At 38.5% G+C, this 21,446-nt stretch overlaps 1 protein-coding gene across 6 annotated transcripts in view; it reads right to left on the reverse strand.

The window, feature by feature from the left end:
• Positions 1 to 21,446, reverse strand: part of NALCN (sodium leak channel, non-selective) — a 222,388-nt gene that overhangs the window by 99,573 nt on the left and 101,369 nt on the right. For all 6 annotated transcript variants that reach the window (XR_010428424.1, XM_064646084.1, XM_064646087.1 and 3 more), the window contains 3 exons: positions 20,223 to 20,354; positions 12,285 to 12,452; positions 7,698 to 7,889 (listed from right to left, as the gene is read on the reverse strand). Coding sequence is in view for 5 of the 6 variants with exons in the window: in XM_064646084.1 (XP_064502154.1) it covers positions 7,698 to 7,889; positions 12,285 to 12,452; positions 20,223 to 20,354 (492 nt within the window). In the remaining variant the exon portion in view is untranslated. The remainder of the gene's footprint in view (positions 1 to 7,697; positions 7,890 to 12,284; positions 12,453 to 20,222; positions 20,355 to 21,446) is intronic.

The raw sequence follows: 21,446 nt of genomic DNA on the forward strand, positions 1-21,446 counted from the left end.
GGCAAAAATAATGGTGAGAGACTTCAGTTTTATATTCCTATTTTAAACTACAGGCAACTTTGCTTGGGCTCCTTATCAAGTTTGCAGAGTTTTTCAAACAAAACAATGACTTCTCTAAGCAGTTTCTTCCAATGCAAACACGACTCTTAAGGTTACACCTACAGCCTTAAGGGAGGCCACTCCAGAATGTGATTTCTCACCTGCAGTGAAGGCTAATTTACTCTAGAGAAGACCGTACATGTGCATACATACAGCACTTGGTTGTGGTCTACGTAAGGTCCCTATGGGTGCAACACACCAGTAATATTTGGTGAAAGGAGCTGGTTCCAACTATCTGAAATAATAAGAAGGATGTGGCATGACTCACTACATTCTGTTTCTGCATCATGAAATCAAGGGTGTATGCTTTTTGCTTAAAATTTGAAACGATGGCCTGCAAGTACAAAGCATGCTGTAACAGGGCTGGGTAAGGCAGGGACAATCTAATCCAGTGCATCTTGTTATGCAATCACTGCAAAAAAGGAGTTTTGGAGTGCCTAGCTGGAGAGAACAATTTCCCAGAATCACAGAATATTCTGACTTGGAAGGGACCCACAAGGATCATTGAGTCCAACTCTTAAGCGAATGGCCCATGCCCAGGGATTGCCTCAGAGAGGGATTTCTGGAATCAGAAAGAAAGTTAACAACTAAACAGCATCAGAAGGTGTAGTGGTTTGAATTTTGTTTTCCCCCAGAGGCTAAGAAAAGTGGTAGACCCCAAGGGGTGGAAACCCCTGGAAGTTTTGAAATTCTGTCCAATGGGCGCTCCTGCAAAAATGTCAACATCTCACAAGCTCACCGGAAGAGACGAGTTGTAGTTTGGTTGTTGTGGAGTGGTGGCCATGTTGTAGAGCCACGAGGAAAGGGGCTCTAAGCCCCTTGGGCCCTCTGGGGCCTCCCAGCCCCTGGCTGGGGGCTGCAGGGACCTGGAACAGCATAAAGCTGGGCTAGGTGCCTGTAGTTATGCCGGGAGATGTTATTCTCCATGGGCGCAGAGCAGCAGCCGACGCTGACCAGAGAAACGGTGGCAGAGAGCCAGGAGATAAGAACCTGAACTGGAAGAGCAGCAGAAACAACATGCAGCACCGCAGAGAAGACTCCTGGAAAGGGAGGAGAAAGAGAGCCAGCAGCTGAGAGACAGAGTTTGGGGTAAGACTGTACCAGCCCCCCAAAACTCCCTTGAGACCCCTCTTGGAGAAGAGGGACATGGACTCCTATTTTGGAGAGTAGTTTTGGACATGCAGCACCGGAGAGAGAGAGGAGCTGAGAAGCTCAGAGACGTCCCGGAGCTGGACCGGGACGGCCAGATGGAATGCGGGGGGAGTTGACCTTGGCTCCCCCCTCGCACTGCTGCCACGGTGGCAGCCTGAGAGACAGGGCACAGAGGCCCTGCAAGAGATACCAGACAGTCACGAAGACCCCCCTGTGTCTTCGTGATATGACGTGGTGAAACGACCTTGTCTGGGGTTACGAAGCCCACGGAAGACCCCTCGGTTGTGAGGCGATGGGGCCGAGAGAGAGTTTGGATACCTCTCTCGTGAGTCCTGGCAGAAAGCCAGCTGTCAGCTGCTGCATGTGGAGAAGACAGACAGACTGCTGCCTCAGAAGATGCTGCTGCTTAAGGACTGGAAGGGATCTGTCCTTCTTTCTCTCCTGGACTTTTATTTGGAGGGGAGAAGAGATCTGATCCACTGTAAATACTATATGTCATGGTAGAGATAGTTGTGATCATGTGTATAATGTGATATGGTATTTATTTGTACAGTCATTGTAACATATTCCCTTTCCCCCCACTTTGAGTCTGGTATGTGTTTTGTCTGGAAAAAACCCATCTCACATTGGGTTGAGATGTGGGAGGGGGATGGAGCTAGGGAATTGGATTTTGGGACTATCTCAAACCATGACAGAAGGCCACTGATACTCACTGTCTGTCCATTCTTTCATTGACCACTGATAAGGATACTAGGAATAAAGCTTTTTCTCATCTGTCTAGTTAATACATATTTTAAAGTACAAAAATTGGATCATATTGCCTCTAGATCATGTTCAGAGGAAGAATTGTGAATTTTTACTCTGTTAGAGGGATCACAAACATTTAGATACTCAAGGGTTTGTAAAAAATTTGCCTGCTGACTCTCACAAAAAAAAAGCCCCTCACCAGAGTCCAACTTGGTTTTTTATTGCTGATATGTTCTGTGGCATTCTGAAGCAGACAGAAGCATAAACACATTGCTAGGTTAAGACCAAGGAGTTTGAGAGCTATTTTTACAGTTGCTGTTCAGAATTAACTCACACTAATCAAATTTTCAGAGATGCTTAAGCCTACAAGTCCAAATTACTCACAAAAAGCAAAGCTAAGATGTGCACGGAGCAGCTTAAGGCATCCAGGCATCCAAGTGAGCAATCACACACATTGGGAGAGAAGTTAAACATCAGACTTTAATTTTTACATCAGCAACATCTTGACCAAATGTAAAGTCCCAACCTTTCTTTTGAACATATAGATCCCACAGAGAACAAAGGCTATCATGAACTAGAAGCAGCAGAGAAAACTGCTGGCAACTACTTTTTTTGTAAATTCTTTATGGTGGCTAAAGTTTTTGGTATATCATGTATTAGGAGAGACTAAACATGATGGCTGGAATTTACACAGTGCCCTCTACTTTATGTTGCTTAACTATGGCCTTAACTAGCATCCTGCCAACCTGAATCCAAGATCCTCCCTTCAAATTAGTGTCCCCTTACAGCCGTGCACACGGACACTTTACACTGCGCAAAATACAAACTCTTATTACTGATTCATTTTCTTACAACAAATAATTTTCTCCCCATGGAAAACATGCAGAGAAGGAAGCATTTGCGATCTTTATCTAGGAGAGGCCTTGTGTAGCCAGCTGAGCATGCATGAAGGAAGCAGAAAATTCAGCCTCCTTTACAGCTGCCAGTGGTGCTTGAGGATGAAGACAATGACCCCATCAGTGCTCAGCACTGCCTCTCAAGTATCAGGTTCCCTTTGTAATGGGGAGGTGAAGCTAAACCAGGCAGCTGTCATTTCCCTGCACTCAGAGCACCTCTGGAGTGGCAGTCGTACCTGACTGGTGTGGCACTCCTTGCTGAAATATAAGGTGGGCAGTGCATTAAGTAACATACCCCACTGTTGGTTTTAAAAACACCTGAGGGACTGGGTAACTGAACCAGTGCAGTATTCTTTCTTCTGAATCACAGCGAATTCCAATATTTTAATGCTTTTTAAAAATATATATTTTACTTAATTCTTCAAGGTGTAAAGATACCTCCAATACTGTGACCTCTCATTAATATAAGTACTACATTAATGTGGAGAAGATATTCTTTGAACATCATAAAAATCTAATTTTCCATTTAAACCAGTTGTCCATTAAGCACATAGTTATATAAAATGACCTCTCAATATAATTTAAGTATTTTATTATACCATTTATGAAAAAAAAATTAGTTTTAAGTAAATAAGGCAGTGCACAATGAGTATGCACCTTGCACCTAGCAATCTCCTTTGGAGCAAGTTATTTTTAGCTGAAAGATAGACTTCCCACTGTTTATTTTAAAATTAATTTGAAATGCAACTAGCTGACAGAATCAACATCTGTGAAGACAAGACTTAGAGATTTATGCAAATGGTGATTTTCTGCATTAATTTGTGTTATAGAAAAGACTGTCAATTTCTTTGAGTATTTATGCCCTATTACTTAATGAGCTGTTTTGATGATGGAAGTCAAACTACCTTTTTATTTATAGTAGAAGATTGGCAAAAGTTTCGTAGAATATATGAGCCAAAGCACCAGTTCTGATATCTTGTCCAACTATTACAGGGGTGGTGCCACACAAATTACTACTTAACAGTTATAATGTACTTGTCTTATAACTGGAGCTTGTAGGGGACAAATCCCAATGGGCGTATTCATGGAAGCTGTTCTACAATCACTGGGATTTTTTCTGCAAATTAAGTTAAAGGGATTTAGGACACTGCTATAACTTCCTTGCAATCTGTTCTACCACCATAAACTTATGTTTTCCTCCTAACACAGTCATGAATGTGCAGTAATGCACTGAGAGAAGAGTAGCTGTCCTGTAAAAATGTGGCAGTCATACTGAGATTTTAACTGCATCAGAGAATTAAGACTACATTGTTTAACTTTTCAAATGGATGTTGCTTAGGTTGAGCTAATATTTCATATCTTGAACGTTCTCCAAGCTTAAGGCTAGCAGCAAAGATCTGGTTTTGTGAAGACTGGAGGATTTTTGCTCCTGAGATCAGTTGGGCCTGGCTTTCATGTTGTAATGACCCATTTAAAAGAAAGGCAGTACTCCCAGCTTCGTAACCTGAGATACAGAGCAGTCAGCATATGGCCCCAAACTCCAAGAGATACCAGGACATGGAAGTCAGAGACACTAACAATGTGTTTTGTTCTCCATACAGTGAATTTTCTTAGTGGTCTTCTTACACTTGTGCCTTTGAACAGTTTTCCCCTCCCATTCCTTCTTCAGGGGCCCAGCCACCCCTGTACTTTCTCATGGCTCAATATGTGCAGCCCAAGAAGACATGCAAAAATAAGAGACAGCAGATGGGTTAAAAACATTATAGCAAACATCTATATTTTTATACTTGGTATTAGATAGAAAACCAGTCCATTGGGCCAAAAGAAGTAATGGCCAAAAGAAGGGTGAAATTAGTAGCCATGGCAACACTGAGCTTGTGCCTATTCACTGTCATCAGGAAACCATGTGAAAACATGCAATTTAGAGGCATTAGCAAAAGGAGGAGGTCTACTTGTTCCAAAACCCATACTGTGCCTTTTTATAAAGCACTTAGAGTTTCAAAATGATTGTAGGTTTTGTCTGTTTCAGTGTAGAAAACACTTTACTGTACAAACTCAAAATTTAGCCTCTAATGTCACCATTTTTGTTATCATGCTTGTCCTCTCTGTATTTGTAACGAAAAAAATGCCACAGTAACAATGCTGGAATTTTTAGGTTTGCTCTTCTCTGAGGGTAAGCTCCTAAAAATTTATCTTAGCAAATTCTGGTATTGCAGATCTCATATCATCTCTACTTTATATAGTACGTCTTCAGTCATGTTTTGAAAATAATTTTAATTGTCTTATTGCAAACTGCTTCAGTGGTCTTTATTCAGGGCAGAAAATGTGAGATCTCCCCAGCCTTTTCTAGGAAGTCACACTCCTTTGGAGGGACACCACTATTCACATAATCAATCACAAATTTTGAGTTCAAAATTTTCATTGACTTTAAACCTATTAAGAGATGTTTCAGTATAAAACTGCAAAAAGAAGCCATATACTGTAAACTATACACTTCTGAAACAATCATAACAAGGTGAATATGTATAAAAATAAAAAAAAAATGAGAGACTCTTACTTCTGGCCATCATATGAAAAATATTAAAAAATTTTCAATTCAGTATTGCTGGAACACTCCTTTATTGTTGGTAACAGGTCTTCCGATTTCCCAATACTTAAGTAAGAAAAGAGGAAACAAGGAAAGATATTTTCTGTTTGTAAAAAAAATGTATAATTTGCTGGAGAGAATATTTTCTCACTCTTCAAACATACATTTAGGATATTCATATATCTGTTAAAATTCAATATTCTAGAAGCTCTTATTGAAGTTTAAATGGTAACAGATTAAAATGCTTAAAATAATCCAAAACTTTATTAATGTATCGATATATATCGGTAATTTTTCATTGCAAGCGGATCTTTACTCAGATACCAATTTATCTAGTCAAAATGTGCAGGTGTTTGTGAATCTATCTTATTTTAATCATACTACAATAACTCTTTGAGGACTTCCATTGCCATTTTGCATAAATAATAAAATAATTCTAAAACAAAATTCCTTGGTGATTTGAAATCTGAAGTTGGAGGTTTTTTTCAGAAGTTACACGTGGGAGTTGGTCACACATTAGAAAAGTTTAAGCTTTTTTTTTTTTGTGTGTGTGTGTGGTTTTTTTTTTCCTTTCTTCAGCATTTAAACAATTAATTATATGCAATTCTACTGGATGCTTTTCTGAGCACATTTTCCAAAATAGAAAGCATGGTGTTACATTATTCCCAGTGGGTAGGCATTTTTTGTCTCACACTCGATGGCCAGCTTCCCATACATCAAGTTCAGGTTGATAATTATAAATTGCTGCTTAGCCATTTTGTTTGCTAAATGCATGACCCTTGAGGCTGCCTTATTCATTGTTATTTAATTGTTCCAAACAATGCATTTTCACTAAAATAGATACATTGGATAACCAAGCTGGAATGACAGAAACAAATAAATTGTCACTGGAATCAATCCATGTACACTCAGTCTAATCCACTATTAAAGAAATGGCAGTATTTTCATTCAGAACAGTGTGCTTCAATAAATACATTAGCTCCAATTTCCACTGATTTTCAGTGTTCTGTTCTGAATTAACGTAATGCTCATAAATATCCATTATTTATACCCAAAAGGCAAACACTTATTTTGTCAATGCAGACTGATTTTATAACCCTGTGTAAGACAAGCATTCCTGTACAAATCAAGAACAACATGAAGAGATAAATCATGTATACACATATTTTATATAAATTTTGTGGCTAATATTTACACTTGTGGGGATGAATCTTCTTTCTGTAACATGCTAGAGTACTGTTAAGCCATATGCTGTTGTGTCTTCATCACAGTGCATAGGTAAAATTTCTCTATATTCCCCTGACAGCAGAAATAGAACACTTCACTCAAAGAAAGACGGCCTTCACTACAGAAGGACTACAGGAAGACTGTTATACCCAGAAAATACAATTCTTTTATCTATACATATGGAGATAAACTGCTTCATGGTTCTCAGAAGGAAAGGAAGATCACTAATGCAATAAAAAATATGACAGAATGTGACTTGGTTTCGGCTGGGGTAGAGGTAATTTTCTTCCTAGTAGCTGGTACAATGCTGTATTTTGGGTTTAGGATGAGAATAATGTTGATAACACTCCAATGTTTTAGTTACTGCCAAGCAGTGCTTGCTCAGAGTCAAAGCCTTTTCTGCCTCTCACCTCACGCCACCAGTGAGCAGGCTGTGGATGCCCGAGGAGTTGGGAGGGGACACAGCTGGGAACAGCTGACCCCAACTGACCACAGGGATATCCCATACTGTATGGCATCATGGTCAGCATAAAAACTAGGGGGAAAGCTGGCTGGTGGCTGCAGATCGGAAACTAGCTGGGCATCGGTCAACGGATAGTGAGCAATGGCAATGTGTGCCACTCATTTTGTATATTCTAATGCTTTTATCATTATTGTTTTCCCTTCCGTTTCTGTCGTACTAAAATTTCTTTATCTCAGCCCATGAATTTTGCTTTTTTTTATTTTTTTCCCAGTTCTCTCCACCATCCCAGTCAGAGGGAGGATTGAACAAGTGGCTATGTGAAGTTTAGCTACTGGCTGGGTTAAACCACGACAGAATCACAGAATTATTTAGGATAGAAAGAACTTCTAAGATCATCGAGTCCAATCATTAATCCAACACTGCCAAGTTCACCACCAATGGTAAGAAAATATCAATGATAAGAAAATAATAACAAGTAATGAGTAATCATTTTGAGTAATTAATGAGTAATGCTTTTTATACTTGCCCGTGGAAAGGTTGTAAATCTATCCAGTTCTTCCACAAAGCAAAACATCTGTAAACTGATTGCTGACATTACGATTAACAGGCTGGCAGTAAATACTACCAAACTCCCAAGTTTTTTTCCTGGTCCAAATATCTTGTACACAAAATCCTCCAAAGCAGGAGAAATCTTTATAAGCCGAACTACTCTAAGAACCTGCACGGAAAAAGAAAATACAACTGTATCAATGATTTGATTATCACATTAATCAAAACTTTTCAAAATATCAGACAGTCACGGCCAAAAATGGACTTGCAGCCCTGTAGTCCAATAAATATTAGGTTGACAGCACTTGTAACAGATGACAAGTTGTGTTAGGTTAAAAATATAAGACACAGAACATAAGCAGCATTTAAGCATATAGGCATGGGATGACAGTAGAAGTCTTGATCGTAAAGGCATGGGAGGACTGAAGGACCCCAAGGCTGTAAACAACTCACAGATCACTAAGAGTCATTGCAGAAATGCAATTGGGTAAAGCTGGTTTTGAGGTAACAATGGGAACAAAGACATAGGTAAAACATATGACAGATAGTAAATCTGAATGTAATGTGGAATTAGAGACCAATGGAGGCTTATAGTGTGTTAGTAAATATAAGAATGGCTCCAGGCAGGGGCCCAAGCACATCAGTCTAGATTTAGCAACTGAGAATCTACCGCAGTGCTAGTAAATTGCTCTGGTTTGATTAGCATCACTTCTAAAAATTCATACTTATTCTAAGCGGACAGGCTCCTGAACAGTCTTTGAAGAAACCTCTGCTTTGAGCAGCCAGCTAGATGAGATTACTTTGAAAGGCCACTCCCAAACTAGATTTTTCTATGATTCTATAATGTTTGTTGTACCAGGTTACATATTCACATAAAGAACTGCCAAATCTTTCCATTTCAGTGATCAAAGGCAAAATTGTTTGGCATTGTGTACTATGTAACCTAGCAAATTTGGTAATGAACATATTTTGCTATTTCATATTATATATAACATTGGAAATTTTGGGTGGCATTTCTCAGTATCAGAGGAAAAAGCAATGTGTGCCACTGACATATTTGATACCTTGCAGTATTAGTACTGGCAGCAAAACTTTGATCATGTGTGGAACTCCTGACCCATTTACTGCTGAGTCTACTCGAAAGAGCCGTTTATTCTCCTATTTCTGCTACTGATGGTGGCACAGTGACATGAATACCAGTATCAACAAGAGGCAGTGGCAACAACAGTAGTTGCTGAAGACAACAGACAGCAGCATATGGGCGAACTGAGATTCTGCAGTTCTTCGGGAGAAAAAGACTCTCTAGCCCAAGGTATCATCTGGATTTCCACAAGAATCATATTGCAATCAAAAGGTAGGAATTACAGTGCAGTTATTAGCTGAACTATGTGCAAGTCAAATACAATTACTATGCTGTTTTGGGAGAAAATAAGTATGACAGTTGTTCACAGAATGAGATCACTGTACTTTGTAGCTTGCTAAATACTGTACACCTTTGGATTTTGCATGAAACTCATCTCCCTACCCATTTGTAAGGTATGCAGAATATGCTTGTCATTTGGACTTTACTGCAAAAGGGGAGGGAGAAAGTCGATTCAAGAGAGCAACTTATTCCAAACATACGAGATCCCTTGTGTGAGATGGGATGAGTCTCCACTGTCTTCAGCGGTAAACAAGAGTGCCAGATGAGAGGTTAGACTAGACTTTCATAACATTAGTACAAGGTGAGATAAAGTCATATAGGTACTGTGGTTACATTACATGAAACTGGATACCAAGGCAGACAGCGAGATGAGGGAGATTTCCAAGTACTATGAATATGTAAATATGGTGCCTTCTTACTTACAAGATTTACTCATGGTGTAAATGTTAGCTCTATTCCCATCAATACTGGTTTCAATACAGATCCCAGTGAGGTGAAGATTTCATGCTAGTCAGTATTCTGGTTTAGATACATGCATTTATCTGCCTTACTTTTTTCCCCTTTCTTTGGAGAACTTTGACCTTTAAGCAACACACTAATCTTATTGATACTATTTGGTTTATTCATTTATTTTCATTAGGTGACAAATTGAATTTAACAAAAGTACACTCTAATGAACATTTATGCATTTTGTGCAATTGGATTGCAAATTGTATTAAATTTGGGAGCTGTGGAAGACGCAATATTTGGATTAAATATAAAGATATGTTAAAGAACAAATCAAAATGAATAATACAAAAGAGGAACCACAGCTTTGTTACAAAGAATGGCTGCATCTCCTACAAGGAATGATAGTTATTCAGAAAATGACTCAGCCATATTTTCCCCAAGCAGAAATACAGTACCATCCCTTCAGTTCAGTATAGGTCAAATTCTGTTTAAATCTCTCCCTTTTATGCTGGTTCATTACAGATCTCTGCAGAAATATGCAAAATCTGTCATTTCTCCACTAGTTTTGTGCCCTATGGATTATTGCCATGTAACCATTCTTTGCTGTAGTCTTTCACAGAGGACTTTACAAAGTGTTTTGAATAAATGCACAGTGAATGCAAGAAAGATAAGAGGGACAGTGGACAGTAGCCAGTGTAGTAAAGAGTGAATGATGTGTTGGCAAAAGGTAATGGTAAAGACCAATGAATAATGCAAACTGAAATATATGCAAGGAAGACTAGACATGCCAAACAATAAATCTGCTTGCTATCCTGGAATGTGTCAAGTAGGACTTCTGTTTCCAGTAATCTGTTTTATTCACTGACAAGGAACACATTTAACCTGTCATCATGAATACCTAAAGGCCTGGAAATCTGCCTAACATCAAGATGAATTCATGCGAAAAAGACTTTTTGACCTTGGTTGATTTGAAAATGTGTTATCTAGCTTGCCCAGAACTTAATTGCAGAGGAATACAGTGTGTACCTCCCTTACAAGTTGATATCAAAGGTATTCAACCTTCCTATCCTTTGCCTCTTAGGGGTTTTGGATTGCAAAATAAAATCCAAATCTTTCAGTGTAGCAGGTGTTTTTGCTTGTAAAATATGTGTCTTTCATACATTCTGGAAAAAAAAAAATCACATCTTGGAATCTTCTGTCATAAAAGCTAGCACGCTGTAATTAAACAAACACCAACCCAGCTCCACAAAACTAATTAAATCCATTAAAAAGAAAATACTTATTATTTTATTATCAACATCTGGCTACATTTTAATTACACTTTCAATCCTATGAGTTAGTGATGATGTTCCCCATTTAGTCCAAAATGTTCATAAGTTATACTTAAAATTCTTAGAAAGAAACCACCAGTCATAAGTGGACTCTTCTCTAATAAATAGGGACCAACTATTAACCAAGTTGCTAACTTCTTTAACTGAGATCTCCCAGCTATGTTCCCTCTGTGCTTTTGACACAGCAGTGCAATGGCATAGTCCTGACAGATCATCCTTTCTTGCAGGTTAGATGTACCATGCTGCACTGAGTAACCATATTTTACATATTTGGAAAGCAAAATCAATGCTATAATGATCTAAAAGTCTTCAAATAATATCAGGTGAAAGCAAAATAGATTTTTTTCACCTGAAAGCTTTCTTGAGCAGGTTTGTAGAATCATTCAGAAAAAATACAGGATGACATTTGCAGAAATCTGAAAAGACCATCATACTTCAACCCACACTTGGGGAGTAGTCATAGTATGTGTCACTATAACTAATCAAATTGATTGACAGGACTCTGTTGGACAATTTATTATTTTCCTTTATTAATTATTACTTATTCACCATGCCAATCCATTGTTGAATAATGATACGAATCCTTTATTATATATATACTTAAAATTCCCTTTCTTTAGCACTATAGAATATAACACATTGTAATGAATCCCAGTGCTTTCTCCCAAAACTGGAGCAATCCCAGGCACTTCAGGGAGGATGAATGGGGAATTAGTTGGGCTGACTGACAGGCAGAATCAGAAGTCTGAATTAACAAGTCTTTTTTTTGTCTCTCTTTCCCACTCTTCCACAAAGTGAAAATGTAGGAACAGCCTCAAGAAACACACTTTCCCTCTAGATAAGGAATGGCTGAGGAGCTTAAAACCCAACTCTAAGAAGATTCTGGAGAAATGACCTCAGAAGACCCACAGTAACTGGAGCAGAGCCTCTTAGTTAGGCATGTGACTGTCACAGAGATGAAGATTTGGAGGAGCAACAGCAACTGTACTGAGAACTCTGGGAGACCAGCCAGGAAAACAGTGGTGGACACTGCAGGAAGGCAATGTTGTAAACAGCTGTATACAGGGTCAAGGCTCAATGAAAGACAGTGAAGAAACTAATCCAGAACTTACTGAACAGTGCAGCTCAGATAAGAAACAGGAGTTACTGAAAACAGAAAGGATTTCTTAGCAAAGTTAGAAAGAATCCTATTTATGTAAATCCACCCAATGAAAACAGTTAAGAACAGAGAGATTTGTTATCTTAAAGTTATTCTCAAAATGAGTCAATACTGTGAGAAAATTGACATTTGTCTGAAATGTTGATGGGTTAATGTTTTAAATTGATATATAGGGTAAAAAGTAAAAGTAGATGATCATACCTGAAAATATGTAAATTGAGAATGATAGAGGTCTGGATAAATATGGAGAGTAGTTCCAATTACAAGCAGCAATTCAAACTTGTGAAGAGATGAGCTGATGTATCCTGTGAAACCCAAACACCAGATCTTCAGAAGAGCTTCTAAATCAAACAGAACTGTGAAAGCAACCTAGATAAATATATAAGACAAGAAAGATGCATTCAAAACACTGAGTTAAATTAGAAGTTTTTATGTCATGATGTCTATAGAGGCTTTGTAGGGCAAAAATAAAGATCTTCATAACATTTAACAAAACCAACCATATTCTAAACAAAATAAACAATAATAAATTTCACTTTATGAAAATTTCCGAAGACTCAATGCAGACAGGTAGATTTCATGGATTGGAAAGCATGAAATAATAAATCAATCCAGCTGATCTTTAAGTTTATGTACACATATAAAAAGGAAAATATGAAGAGATTTACTTTTTCAAAATACAAAGCAATATAGACAAGCTGTCTGAAGAATTTTAAGAGACCTCACGAACAAATCAAATATAAAATATAAAAAAGAGACAAAATTCAAATTTAGTCCAGAATTGGTTAATTTTCACAAAGGTGTTAAAGAAGTTGTGCCTAGTAGGAAGTTACAAGAGAAGAAATCTACTTGTAAGGATTGAATGACTTTGGGGTTCTTCCAGAGGCTTTAAAATATTTGCACAGTAAAATGCATAACGTTCAGCTTGGACAAAAGGAGACAATTTTGAATAAGTTTACATCTTCAAAATTTATTTTCTCTTACTTCTCTCACTACCAAAAATACATCTGCCTAGACACACTTCTTCATCACATACCTTCTTATTTTACCATTGTATGTACTCTAGATGCTCTCTCCCTCACTCTCCAACAGCCAGGAAACCCAATGGAAAAGATGCTTTTCCTTGCCTCAGAAATGTTCCTCTCTGACCCTTTACACATGTTGGGGCTTAAAAGAGACACTAAAATAACATTAGGTCACATCTAAATACAACTAACACTTTCAAAGTGCAGTTCAAGTATTAAGGAAAACCAGCTTAAATCTCCTTTGAGAAAAAGCATTATTAGTCTTTTAAGATGGAGAGACTAATTGACTGTGAATCATAAGGTTTACTTATGAGTAAACTTTTAACTTTGAATTGACAGTGACAATCTCTGGGATGCTGCCTTAAGTACTTATGTTATTTAAAATTTAAACTCTACAGTCCATCAAAAATATATTTATCAACATAAAAGAGGGAAGTTGTGAGCTAGCTAAAAAAATTTTACTTATTTTATGTGTACAGGACTGCCACAAGAAGGAGTAGAGATGGAAATTAAATGCTGAAGTTTATGTCCTATGTTTATTCCCCTAGTCCACACACCTATTTACAAGAAGTGCTACCAGCTATATCATACAGCTTCCTCAAGGCATGCAAAATAGTTATCAGGCTTCAAATGTCTTCTGAATGATTAAATCAAGGCAAAATGCTTCACAGCACTCCAAAAATCTCTTCACATTAGGAAAGAAAGACTACTGGAAGTATTTGTGTGCTTTCAGTCATGGGGACAATGCAGGGACACTTTCAGGCTCTTATTCTCAAATGGATCTGGCCAGTTTTTCAGCCTGCACTCTGGGATCTCAAAGAGCTCTAGGAGAACAATGAGCAAAGTCTGAAGAGACTACTTCTTTACATGAAAATCTCTATCTAAGACACAAGGTAAATATTTTATTAAAAAATCTTAAAAGTAAAGCTCACTTTTAATGACAACACATCTAACTGAGTCCTGAAAGAGAAGAAGGTCAAAGTAAGAAAAATGGAACAGTGGGTAGAAAGCAGCTGGGATTCAGCTCAGAGCAGGTGAAACAGCCATCATCATGGCTAGGCTTTGCGAACGAAGATTTGGGAAGGGCTCTACCTACATTTGCTACAAACACGCTGGTGGCTAAAGAGGCCAATGTGAGATAGACAAGTCCGGTTGCAAAAGGCACAGCAGAAAGACTCCTTGGATGGTATCGGCAAGACACGATTCTTTCTGCGTTGTCTTTTCTCCTCGAGAGTGATCCTGTGTGCCTTCTCAAAAGCATCAGCAGCGTTATACATAGTGTGTCTCCAGGCCTCCTGATTGGAGCACAGAGTAGACGAGTGATGAAGATCAATATGGTCAAGGCTAAGATGTTGTTTCAGGGAGTCCTTGTATCTCCTCTTTGGGGCTCCTCTCATGCGGCAGCCAGTGGCAAGTTCACCATAAAGCAAGATCTTAGGGAGGTGGTGGTCCTCCATCCTGGAGACGTGTCCTGCCCAGTGCAGCTGTGTTCTCAGCAACATGGGCTCAATGCTCGTAAGTGCTGCCTGTTCTAGAACAGACATATTAGTCACATAATCTGACCAGTGGATGTTTAGGATTGTACAGAGACAGCATTGATGGAAGTGTTCTAGGAGTCACAGGTGGTGGCGGTAGATGACCCATGATTCAGATCCATATAAAAGAGTAGACAGCACAGTGGCTCTGTAAACACTGATCTTTGTGCTTTTCTTCAGGTGTTTATTTCGCCAAACTCTTTTATGGAGTCTTCCGAAAGCTCTATATGCCTTTGCTAACCTGTTGTCTATCTCTCCTTTGGTCTTACCGTCCGAGGAGACCACTTAAATACACACATATACACTTCAGAGCACATAGGCTTCCTATTAGGACAAGACTAACAAATATGATGTTCAGTGTATTTTAATTTATTCTAAAAATGTGTGGGCAGGATCATTTGCATTTCACATGCTTGTCAAATCAATTCAAACCACTGGCACTTAAAAATGTATCAAATGGTTTGCATAACATTTGATTACATTTATACACCTGTCTTCCTGCTGACAGAGATTGTATTTTTTTCCTTCCTTGTAATTAATTACAAGAGAAGATTCAGAATATCTGACTAGAACTTTTTGTTAGACGTGAAATGTAATACAACTTTATAGTTTTGTGGGTTTTTTTTTTAAAGCTCAAATAATTCCTTTCATTGCTGTAGAGACATAGGAAAGGCAAACTCAGATATGAAGCCAGAGCAGACCCACAAAGAAAAAGCAGGTGTAACACACGAGCAGCCACTGAGCAGTCACTCTACATCAGGTTGCTAACTTTGGAAAGAGGAGCTAACAGGAATGGGCTGTTTCTCTGAGAGCTACCTCCCATTTGATCAGCTTCCACCTGGAAGCTTTATGGTATTAATGGCACCTTCAGCAACATTACATTTTGCCAGCAGCCACTTAACAGTTTTTTTTTCAGAGGCAGAGTTCAGTATCAGTGAAAACCCAACGGTGACAGACTCAGTTTGTTTTCTTTGTAACAGTGGCTCATTTGAAGGGTTATCAAGCTGTCGGGAAAGACAAGGATTCTTCCCAGCAGGACCAGTGGGATTAAGGGCACAGACCTCTCACGCTTCTCTCACTACCAGATTTGACACAGCACTCAATCTGTCCTTTATCCAGGAGAGGGCAAAGTCAGCAGTGCAAGGGGACAGGCTACAGAAGGAATCTAGGAGGAACTGTATAAGACCTGGTTTTGAACTCTGGTGTCCAGACACTTTCAAGCAATATTTGTGGAAATCTTACACATCTCTAATAAGACTACTAGCCTGTAACATGTTTTAATGGAAGACAATGTGGGAGATGCATATAAACCAAACATCCACCTCTATTCTGTGTAGGTATTGAGCAGTTAAAACCAACATCCTCATTAAAAATTACCGAAATGAGTTTGAAGCCCTACTCTTTCCAGGTTCTCAAATACTGCACTGGGGTTTTGAGTAATCCTGTTAAAATTCTGTTTTTGCTTAATCTGCAGGGCTGATGTATAAAAGTTGAAATGCCTGTCAGAACCTCTTATTTACTACTAGGTATACAAACTTATGCAAAGAATGGATCTGGGTTTAGAATTAATTTTATCTTCTCATATAGCTTTTGCCTTCTTGAGTCTGTCTTCTCTTTCCAACAATGAAAACAAGTTTCTTTTCTCAGTATTGGCCATCACAATAGCTTCACTTAGATTTGTCTCCTGAGCTTAAGCAGATGTATTTCTACAGTTCCAGACCACCAAAATGTCTGATCCAGAGAATGGACCAAGAGAGCTATTTTCTTAGACATATCTGCTCCTAAAGCCAGCAGCTCCCAAGATGACTTCTGGAAAATGTAACAGAAAGCCATGCTTGCTGTAATTTATTTGGCCATTTCCTTTAGCAAGGGGAATCCTCACTGCTGTTGGCTGCTCAAGTCAGCTCCCACTGAAGGGAAAGCTTTCTGCAGCCTAGTCTAATGGAAAAGACAGAGCAACAGCAGTGCATTCTGCTCCAACCAGTCTTCTTCACCAAGGAAACAAAGTAGCCACTGTGGAATAATCTGCATTGTTTCAGTATTCAGCCTCCTCAAGGCTCTTAAAAAACATTTTCTTTGTTCACCCTGTACTGGAAAGAACAAGTTTCACAATAACCAAGTAGGAAATGACACCCGTTTATCAATTCCTCCTCTCTCCCATGATTTTTTTACTCTTCTGCTGTTCTTATACATTCCTTTATACCTCCTTCTATAAGATACTAGGGTTTTGTTCTTGTTTGATTTTTACAGTGCCTCTAGTAAAAGCATAACAGGCTTAAAAAAAAAAATCAACAAACAGACATAAAAAAATACTTTAAAATACCCCCCCCCCTTTCTCTATCCCAGAATACTTTACGCTATATAATCAGAAATGTGAAATGTAAAATGTAGAATGCAAGCAAATGAGTTTTCTGACAACCTCTCCACTAATAAATCAATTATCTAAGCTATATAGAAACACAATAATATATTGTTAAAGAAATTTGGACGTAATTTATAGGACAGAATTATAATACACTAGTCTTCATGATATACTCACCTTGAATAAACTCTGGCAAGTATTTCTGTTGGAAAACAACCTTGCAAACTCTGTACTTGAAATAGATGTTGAAGAGATTGTTTCTAGCACTGATTATTAAAAGCATAATTATACTATATATTCAGAGCCAAAATAGAAATAGGACATGCAGTGATCCCTTTTTTGAATAAAAATAGAATTAATGTTATTTTGTTAAGAATCTGGGCTTCACTTGTTGTATGCTAGGCATAAAGCAAAAATGCCTACTGTGAATTCACGGTCTCAGGCTTTATTCCTGATTTAATTATTTGTTTCCGGCCAAGGACACTGTACTGGATTTGCCTGCAACAGAGTTAACTTTCCTCAACATAGTTTGTATAGTGCTATTTTGGATATGTGCTGGAAACTGTTGGTAAACAGGAATGTTTTAGTTGTTGCTGAGCAGCACTTGCACAGTCAAGACTTTTTCTGCTTCTCTCCCCACCCCACCAGCAAAAAGGCTGGTGTTGGAGTTGGGAGGGAACACACCCAGGACATCTGACCCCAGCTGACCACAGGGATATCCCATAACATACAGTGTCATGCTCTGCATATAAAGCTGGAGGAAGCAGAAGGAAGAGAGAGAGATTTAAAGTGATGATGTTTGTCTTCCCAAGGCATCATTATGGGTCGTGGAGCCTGGCTTTCCTGGGGATGGCTGAACATCTGCCTGCCCATAGGAAGTGGTGCATGAATCCTCTGCTTTGCTTTGCTTGTGTGCATGGCTTTTGCTTTACCTATTAAACTATCATTATCTCTACCCATGACTTGTCTCACTTTTACCCTGATGATTCTCTCCCTATCCCATTGTGGGACAGTGAGCAAGAGGCTGTGTGGGGCTGAGCTGCTGGTTGGGGTTAAACCATGATGGAGAGTAGAATGAGTTTCCCTGTCCTCAATTCTACCCTCATCTGTAGGGTAGAATAAGAGAACCCAGCATATGCTGATGGGTTTTATTCTGATGTCTTATTTTCAGGAGAATCTTTTTCATGTTAATGTTGTTTCTTGAATGCTGTCTTGGGTCTGGCTGAGATTGTGTTCATTTCCCCATAGTAGCCCATACAGTGCTGTGCTTTGCATTGGTAGCTAGAAGGGTGCTGATAACACACCGGTGTTTTGGCTACTGCTGAGCACAGCATCAGCACTGTAACATTCCTTCCTCAATCAAGGGCAAGATCCTGGGAGGGGACACAAGTAGGCCAGCTGACCCAAACTGACCAAAGGGATATTCCATACCACATGACGTCAGCTCAGATATAAAAGCTAAGGCAAGAAGCAGGAAGGCAGGCATTTTTTACCTCCAATGGCTGCCTGCTAAGGAATATGCTGAAGCCCTGCTTCTTGGAAGTGGCTGACCATCAGTGCTGATGAGAAGTAGAGAATAAACCATGTTATCTTTCGCTTCGCTTTTGCACACACAAGCTTTTGCTTTGCTTTTGCTTTAATAAACTGCCTTATCCCAACTCACAGGTTGTTTCCATCTTACTCTCTCCCCTGTCCGGCTGGGAAAGGCAGTGATAGAATGGCTGGGTAAGCACCTGGTATCCAGCCAAGGTCAACCCACCACAAATGCACTTAAAACTCGAGATAGAATAAGCACAACACATTTCACAATTACTCTCGTAATTGTTGGCCAGGCCAACATTGACTCAATATTCACACAAACTACAGCTATCTCCAGCAGCATGAGAGACAACAGAGTATGAGCAGAAGTGCTGTCTCTACAATATGTGCTTTTTTTAAGGTTTGGACTCTGGTGCTATCTTTTAACTTTTTTCTTGCTTTCATTTTCATTTTCACCAGTTCCCATAACTGGTGAACTCTCAGCATCATACAATTTTACGAGATCAGACACAAATTCTAAAACAAAGATAAAAAATGTGTATCGACTCAACCTTCCTTAAAAAAAGGAGATTCATGAAGCATTGCACTGTTATGAACTAAAGGGTTTAAAGTGGGGCATAAAACCACAGAGTACTGCCAACAAGGCAATACCAACAAAGGAGAAACCAGAAGGAATATTCTGCTATCATGCACTCTAGCCTAAGAAAGTCTTCTCTGGCTCCAAAAATGGAGTGTGGAACTACTGAAGCCAGGGAAACTGCAATAACCATAAAGCTAAACATGTACCCAACCCAGGTAACTGTGATCAACACTTTGAGAGAATTGATCTTGGTGCACTGGTGAAAGAACTGATCTTTTTATTGGCTTTTTACTCAGATAAAGTCACAATTCACAATGCCCATGGAAATAAATCTTTATAATAAAGAATCATACAATACCGACTTCACTCAATACAGGAAAAACAATATCTATTTGAAGCTATGCCAGTACATTAGTACCAAAGATTTCAATTATTTTTTTTTTAACTGAATTGAATAGTACTAAAAAGATATGTATGGAAGGTTCTAGTATCTCTAGTGCATGTTCTACAGTAAAATACTTGACCAGCTAATGACTCAAGCAGGCTCCCTGTCAGAATGTCACTTGTACCTCCACTTCACTGGTTCAGGAGCATAGACTCCTCCTTCACCAAATTCATGACTGGATAAATGTGGTTTTTTGCAGTATGCTCTCCAGATTGCTGAAGCCAGACTATTTGTAACACTATTTTGGTTATGCTTAAGGACCTTCTGGAAGCTAAGTATGTAAAAATGATTTAGGGAGAAGTCCTATATTATTTTTTTTAAAAGGAAGTGTTTTGTCATCTTTTTAAAGTCTTCTGAATGTTATGTTCCTGCTAGAGAAAGATAGCAACTTAGCAGTCATGCATTGCCTGCAGATGTTATTCTTAAGCCTCAGCTCATTACCAGTGACATTTTGTTTGAGGAAATTACCTTTCAAAAGGTTGTAAGATAGAGCTGTCAGCTATTGTCAGACAGAGGAAGTTGAACAAGTTAGCAAAGTATTCTCGGAATGCTTAAGGGAATAAAAAATTACATATTAAAATGTTCCTGACATTCACATTTTTTACTTTAGCTTATCTTGAAAATTATCCAGATAGTCATTTCAGCATACTCACCTCAGCTAGGTAAAATTCATCATATTGTCTCTTGAAATTTTCTCCTTTGTAGTAGTTACTAGCAGCAACAATCACATCGACAGCAACCATGCTTAGTATGAACATATGAAACACAGATGACCTCATCATTTTCTGCAAAAGAAAAAGTAACTTTTATCATCAAAATGAGTCAAACCACATGCATTTTAAAGTTCTTTTACATTGTCAAAACAAAATCAGCTATAATAACAGCTATATCTTCTTTATATGATTGTAATTTATTTCTCTTTAAAATACAGTTTAATATATTCCTTCAACTGGTTTACATGTGCAAGCTTGAGGTTTGTTTGTTTGTTTGTTTGTTTGTTTGTTTTTTGTTTTTTTTTGTTTTTTTTTTTTACTTTTCAGTTTTTATTTGCCAACTGACTTCTTACTGAAGGTTTATAACTTAATATGATATCCATTACTTGAGTATGTTTTAAAGGATAAACTGTACTTCTATCTACTCAGTTGGCCCTGGTTAATACTCCTTCATTAGGATTTATTCTTACAAATCTTGTTCAGGAAAAAGTAACATCAATTCTATCTCGTGCATTGCTTTTCCTCAAGAAACACGTGTAACATGGGATTCATCTGATGTCAAACTATTGCCTAAAGTAATGAAACATATAGTAGATATACACATCTGGGTCTATGAGCTATGAAGTACTCACAGATAATTCACGTATCTATGCACTCAATGCTTTATGTCACTGCTGCCACAACCCCACAGGAGGAAAGAGAAATGGAGGCATGGAGCACTCGTCAGGAGTGATAAGATACATAAGATGTATGTAGAAGTTCAAAGAAGTAACTTCTAAGCCCCCACCACAAAGATTGTGGACTTATGATTTACCCTGAAAACTAACCACAATCCTCATTGGGTCAGCCACAGCTGTTCAGGAAAATAAAATTCAAAATATAGAAGAACTCTGCCTCCTCTCAGCTTTTTCCTAAAGACACTGTATGCCTCTACTTGTTTACGTTCACATAATCACATAGTAAATTAGGTTGAAAGGGATGTCTTGAGATTATCTAGTCTGCTGCTGCTTGTTTAAGCAGTGTCAGCTAGAGCAGGTATTCCAGAACTGTGTCCAGTCAGAGTTTGAGTATCTTGACAGAAGAAGGCTCCACAACCTGTCTGTTCAACCTATTCTACTCTTTGGCCACCTTCACAGTGAAAGAGTTTTTTCTTCTGTTCGGATG

Source organism: Pseudopipra pipra, chromosome 2, assembly GCF_036250125.1.
Source record: "Pseudopipra pipra isolate bDixPip1 chromosome 2, bDixPip1.hap1, whole genome shotgun sequence".
NCBI classification, from domain to species: Eukaryota; Metazoa; Chordata; class Aves; order Passeriformes; family Pipridae; genus Pseudopipra; species Pseudopipra pipra.